Source organism: Sphaeroforma arctica (assembly GCF_001186125.1).
Source record: "Sphaeroforma arctica JP610 unplaced genomic scaffold supercont1.1890, whole genome shotgun sequence".
Classification (NCBI taxonomy): domain Eukaryota; class Ichthyosporea; order Ichthyophonida; genus Sphaeroforma; species Sphaeroforma arctica.
Genome location: NW_014038668.1, coordinates 1 through 6,473, shown reverse-complemented (window position 1 = coordinate 6,473; position 6,473 = coordinate 1). Strand labels below are relative to the sequence as shown.

The window sequence follows — 6,473 nt, the reverse complement described above, 5'->3', positions numbered from 1 at the left end:
TATATATGTATATATGTATATATTTATATATATATATATATATTTCTGTCTTGCGGTCACTTACTTAATCATGTTTCTATATATCTCTATTCAGGAAGTCCACCCAGTTTACTTTAACGACGAATGTTGTTGCGCATAATCCCATAATGAACTGCAGGAGATATGTGAGTAATATGAATAGAGAAAGACGTGCGTTTTGGGCTCTGGACTCGAAGAGCAGAACAAATGATGTTCAGCACAGTCCGGGCGGAGGTGCACGAATAGCACCCATCGAGCTTTCTGGAATTGTAAAGGTTAAGGGGCAACAAAGCACACATCAATCACGTAGTTCAGCAACAAGTAGGAGCTGTCAAGATGCAGACAGCGGCGTACCTGTTAAGTGCACATTGGGACCAAAGCACAATATATCAGTGGTTGATGCACCAGTATCAGTCAAGAAAATGATATCAGTCAAGAAAATGGCAATGGCTACTAAAAGCACAGGAAACTACAGAAAAGCGGCGCTAAAAGTGGATTCTCTCGTAGCCAACAGGTCGCTACACTCATCTGACGCATATTACGCAATTATTATATATAAGCAGAGTAGACAGCCAGAGAAGTGCGTGCAGGTACTGGAGTATATACAAGAGAAAGGGGAAAAACTTACAGCTTACCATTACGCTCTCTGTATTGCTGCGTTGAGTACCCACAACAAGTACTCGAAGGCCTATGCGCTCTTCGAGGACATGCAGACACGCGGTGTTGTGTTGGACGTGGCCACGTACACCACTGTGGTACAAATGCTTCTGAAGGCGAGAGAGCTCGATGCAGCGTCGGAAATAGTTTATAAAATGGCAACGGATGGCTGTAAACCCAATGCAAGGACATACACTGTGTTGATGGCTGCGTTCAGTAGGGCCGGTCGATGGGACGATGCGCTCAGATTTTTTGGAGAGATGGAGTCGAAATGTGTTACACGAGACGCTATTGCATACAGCTCTGCAATTTCTGCCTGCCATAAGGGAGGCCACTGGGAACGGGCGATAGTTTTTTTCGACGAAATGGGGAGAAAGGGATTCAAGCGAGATATGACTACATATAGCGCTGCCATCTCGGCGTGCGGGAAAGGACACAACTGGCGCAAGGCTATAGAGTTGTTTGACGAGATGAGAAAGAATGGTATACGACCCAACATGATCGCTTACAGCGCTGCTATTTCTGCGTGCGAAAAAGGATATCAGTGGACTAAAGCACTGAAGTTACTGGACGAAATGACGCGCAAGGGAGTCAAACAGGACACGATAGTCTACAGTGCGGCGATATCCGCCTGCGACAAAGGAAGACAGTGGGGCAAAGCAATCGAGCTGTTCGATGAGATGGGGGCGAAGGGCATTAAACGCAACACCATCGCATACACAGTTGCCATAACTGCTTGCAACCATGCTAATCGGTGGGAGAAGGCCGTTGAGATCTTCGCCGATATGGACATCAATGGTATTGTGCGTGATACAGCGGCATACAATGCTGCCATCTCTGCCTTTGGGAAAGGGAGACAATGGGAGAAGGCTATCATGCTATATAACGAGATGGACAGCAAAGGACTGCAACCTGATACTAAAACGTACGGGGCTGCGATATCTGCGTGCGAGAGGGGTCAGCAGTGGCAGAAGGCGCTCGCGCTATATCACGAGATGAGCGCTAATAGCGTCGAGAGAGATCTAGTGATCTACCGCGTCGTCATACGGGCACTTGCCTCAGGTGCCAATGCACACGGTCTGATTGATAGTGTCTATGAAGACTTGATCGTAAACTTCACCGCATACGGGCGGTTTTGGAGTCGGTTTGAGCGCGAGGGGGTCCTGGACTTGCACACCCACACACAGCTGGAGGCACAGTCTGCTGTGCGACGCCTGCTAACGCTACTGCAGCACAGGTGCAAGGACGGCTCTCCCGCAGACGTGACAAGTATCATCGTCGGCCAGGGCAAAAATAGTGTGAGAGAACCAGTGTTACTGGCAACTGTGCAAAGGCAGTTGAAGAATCTGACCCCGTCTATTGCGTCCCATCCGATGGAGGCGAATACGGGCCGCTTAGTGGTGGACCGGAGTGATCTGGTTGCCTGGCTGAAGCAGAATGCGTCAGAGGATTTTGCACCGGCGACTGGTTTCTAAGGATAGCTATGGTTTTGACTGGCGGGGCTTATTAATTGATTATTACGTCATCTCACTTTTTGGGCTCTGTCCACGAGTCTCATTAAGTGTGCTCCGTCGTCTACCGAACAAATTTTCTACGACAATCTAATGGCGTCGTTTTGTGGTACTGTCAATTGTAGTCATATGTTTAGTTGCTCATGGCCACACGCGTATCCAAATATGCATATCAGAATATGGTTCTCATATTTTCTTGCATTCAAGATCAGAATAAACACCCTACGCACATCTATGACACCGATTGCCAATGCATGAAATGTATTTAAGTGCGGATATAAATGCTTGCTAGATACAAGGATCTAGGTCATTGATGCTGCTATGATACTCGTACAGTATCATATGTCTAAAAAAACTGGCGATGTATTTATTTGCGTATTATTTTCTACGAACGACTAGATATGATGTACTCCTGGACTAAGACTATATTCCTGGAAGTAGAGGCTGGCTGAGAGGTTATGGCTAGGTGATGTTATGTCATATCGCTTGTACACCACTGTACAGTGACCACGAATTTGGTCTCGCTAAATGGGACAATTCGTTGCAAATGGCAGCCACAAAATAAAGTATTATACTAGATTACAAAATATATTGCATCACAGGTGATACCTTGCCCTCTGCTTATGCTCCTTGGGCGAGGACCTTTGTTTATCACTGCGAATGGCATTGCCATCACAGGTGATACCTTGCCCTCTGCTTATGCTCCTTGGGTGAGGACCTTTGTTTATCACTGCGAATCGCATTGAGACATCGAAGTTTTAAATCTGAAGCTGATCCTGGCTTTGTGTAACGCATTTCGTATATTTGATGCTATGACAGACTATTGCTAAACATGAAACTTTGACTTTGCGTAAGTTTTGAATCATGCTGTTCGATCGCTAATTGCACCGCTTCTGCTGTGCAAGTGTACCCACAACACTGTCAGCCAAATGATCGATGGATGGGTCTTGATAATCGAATAGTAGTAGCGGTTGTGATTTAATTTATGTATTCTTTATTTATACATCTATATATACATATCCTATAAGTATAGGCATTGTTGCACTATCCAGTTGCAAGTGTGACTATATCCCACAGCCATTGGCCTTTTACTTCCCAGAAAGTATGAGTGCATCCACTTCCAATCATAACACGCTAATCTACTTGGTTGATTTCAAGCGTTTACTATAATTTATGCCCTCATCATATAAGTCTTGCAGGCATGGAAATTGTCACCAGCATTGAGCCATTAATAGTTTGCGCTCACACTCGTACTCGAGGACCTGTGCGAGTTCTGAGGTACGATGAGTGCATAGGCTACATCCGGAATTTTCACATACACGTATCAAATAGTTTACAATGCAATCGCAACTGGCGGGTACCAACGTAGTACCTAAACATCTACCAGGTACACAATTACTTCTCCTTTCTGACCAAGACTTACGAGTTCAGTTATTGTTGCTAGCTAGTGCCGTTCTCCCTAAGCCAATTCGTTAAATCACTCTGGTTCAGTCCCATACACCCCGTATTGGCTGGCAGCGTGTGAGAGGCAACCGGAGGAGTTAATGTTTCCAGTTGTGTCTGTACTGCTCTCAGCAAAACAGCTTGTTCTGCGCTATTGTTACCTTTACCTACAATGATATACTTCAGTTTCGCGTTCTGAGCTCGAGTTGTATTGCGACCATGCGTTTGCAATTCTCTTAATAGTCGACGGATAGCAGCTTGTGCCATAAATACTGTGTGGTCATGTAGATCCAGTACACCTGTGCTGCTGAAAACATGCCAATCTTTTGCAAAAGCAGGGACATTCACAATCAAGTCATTGTATATCGAATCAATTCGGGATTGTTCCCTGCCATCTGCACCTAGTGCCTGGATGACGGCGCCATAACTACCTTCAATTTTCTCTATGTTTCTGTCGCCCATCTCATCAAAGAGTGCAAGGGCCATCTGAGACTGGCCTCCCTTCTCACAAGCGGATATAGCCGCACTGTAGGCAATCGTATCCTGTTCAATGCCTTTACTTTCCATTTCATTGAACAGATTCATTGCTTTACTCCACTGTCCCACTTTCTCATATGCAGATATTATAGCACTGTACGTGATAGTGTTCCGCTGTACACCTTTATTTTCCATTTCATTGAACAGATCCATTGCTTTAATACACTGTCCCCCTTTCTCACATGCTGATATTGTAGCACTGTAAGCGATGGTGTTCCGTTCAATACCTTCAATTCCCATCTGGTCAAATAACTCTACTGCCCTGTGCCACTGACGTCCTTTCTCACATGCTGATATCGTTGCACTGTAAGCAATGGTGTTCTGTTCAATGCCTTTAACTTCCATTTCATCGAACAGCTCGACTGCCTTATGCCACTGGCCTCCTTTCTCACATGCTGAAATTGTAGCACTGTAAGCTATTGTGTCCTGTAAAATACCCTCCCTCCCCATTTCATTAAATATCTCGATCGCCTTACTCCACTGCGAACCTTTTTCACAGGCCGTTATCGCAGCGCTGTACGTGACAGTGTTATGCTTGAGACCTTTGCTTTCCATTTCTTCATACAAAAGAATCGCATCTTCCCACTGACCTGTTCTATTGAATACAGACATTAGTGTTGAGTACGTCCACGCATTTGGTTCCACACCCGCGACCGACATGCGACGAAACAAAGCTATAGCTTTGTTGGCTTTCCCTTCTTTCAGCAGCACCTGGATCACACTCGTGTAGGTGACCACATTCGGATTAACACCACGGATTTGCATCTCTTCAAAAAGTAAGTGCGCCTTTGCAAACTCGTTGTTTGCACTCAGAGCAGCAATACACGGAGTGTAATGATAGGCATTGAGTCTTCCTCCGTTATCGTACACATAGGTGAGTACTCGCAAGCACTTGTCTGGTTGTCTGTTCTGTTTGTATATGTTGACGGCCAGCACCCCATCGCTCATCCGTAAAGTTCTATTATCCAGTAGCCTATCCACCACACGCGCCACCTCTCTGTAGTTCTTAGTGCGTTTGGCAGTCTCTTCTAATTGCGTCAGTGATACTTTCGAATATAAGGCTGTGCTATATTTTTTTCCATTCCCTCTTTCTTGTGGTGATATACGCCGGACGTTGACTCGGCCTCTCCCACCGACTGTGGCATCGAAGGGTGGACCATTGCGGACTGTCACCTTTGGCAGAGTTGAATCACTTCCGCTGCAATCTCTGTGTTTGTTTCTTCTCATACGAGAAAGCACCAGTGTGCCAGTTGATTGATCAGTTGAGCTGTCAACGGCATTTGAAGAGATCTTCGTACGTGTGTTATTCACACGCCTTTGTCGACCGATTTCCGAAGTACTTCTACCGTTGCCCGTTGTATACCCTCGAAGGGGGCACGTCCGGAATACTTCAAATCTTGCGTTCGCAGATACGTATCTTGTCCTCTCAATGCACATGCGTGTTGTGTGTGATAAGAGTGCGTCTTGGTTTATCGTTTTATCTGTCTGTTTCCAAATGAAATTCCGAAGCCGCACTAACTGTGCATATTGTGACCCTGGGTACGAAGCCAATCCGCGGACATTTTTAATCTTAGTCACGTGAACGAGGCTAGACAGAACAGTGGCAGTGTATTCAAACCCATAGCAATGCAACATGGTGTGTGACTCAGCAATTGCTAGTTCTTCCAATGTCTAGTATTGTTGCTTTTTAGAAGTATATCTGTTATTACGAGATTTGATACACATTGGTGTGCATAGCCGACACCTCACGCGTTCTCTCTATTTAGCTTGTTTGGGAGTTCAACATTTTCCTTTAACTGTGGCGGACTTGGCCTGATAATCGCAAGAGTTGGTGGTCTGATCTTTTATTTACATATTTACTTCAATTTGATGATTCAAAAATTGGTATACTACACCGGCATGCAGATCGCGAGGAGCTACTCCAGTATGCCCCCGTACATCTATATTAAGCTGCTGAGTTGAACCATACATGTTGCTATGTATATATTTATGACCACGTATGTTGCTACATACGCCATAACTATTGATTTTATTTGTCAACATATCCTGATCTTTATCCTATCCGTAAAAACGGTTGCTCAACAATGTGGACTATCAAATAGCAGTTCTTGGCAAAGGTGCAAACAATGGCCATCACAAGCTTTACACAAGCTCAAATTAGAAACTAAGTATCGGTACGTTTGATGCAAGCTCGTTTCATGTTGCACACTTTTATAGACAAGCGCGTGGAGATATTTAAATATGTTTGTGTATATGCATTCCATGACATACCTGTATGATCACTCTAGTGTATCATTGGATTATTTT

The 6,473-nt window shown here is 44.8% G+C and overlaps 2 protein-coding genes across 3 annotated transcripts in view; one reads left to right on the top strand and one right to left on the bottom strand.

The window, feature by feature from the left end:
• The window catches only part of SARC_11811, a 4,150-nt gene extending 1,725 nt beyond the window's left edge, over nucleotides 1-2,425 (top strand). The window contains exon 2 of one of the 2 annotated variants that reach the window (XM_014294097.1): nucleotides 158-2,425. In XM_014294097.1, coding sequence (XP_014149572.1) covers nucleotides 158-2,150 — 1,993 coding nt within the window. In that variant the 3' untranslated portion in view covers nucleotides 2,151-2,425. Of the gene's footprint in view, nucleotides 1-94 lie in introns of both variants that reach the window. The other variant, XM_014294098.1, reaches the window with a different exon arrangement.
• Nucleotides 2,426-3,626: 1,201 nt separating this feature from the next.
• Nucleotides 3,627-5,603, bottom strand: SARC_11810 (hypothetical protein; the record flags this gene model as incomplete). The annotated part of the gene is made up of 1 exon (XM_014294096.1): nucleotides 3,627-5,603. One exon carries the CDS (start codon nucleotides 5,601-5,603, stop codon nucleotides 3,627-3,629), a length of 1,977 nt encoding a protein of 658 aa, XP_014149571.1.
• Between the last annotated feature and the right edge of the window lie 870 nt (nucleotides 5,604-6,473).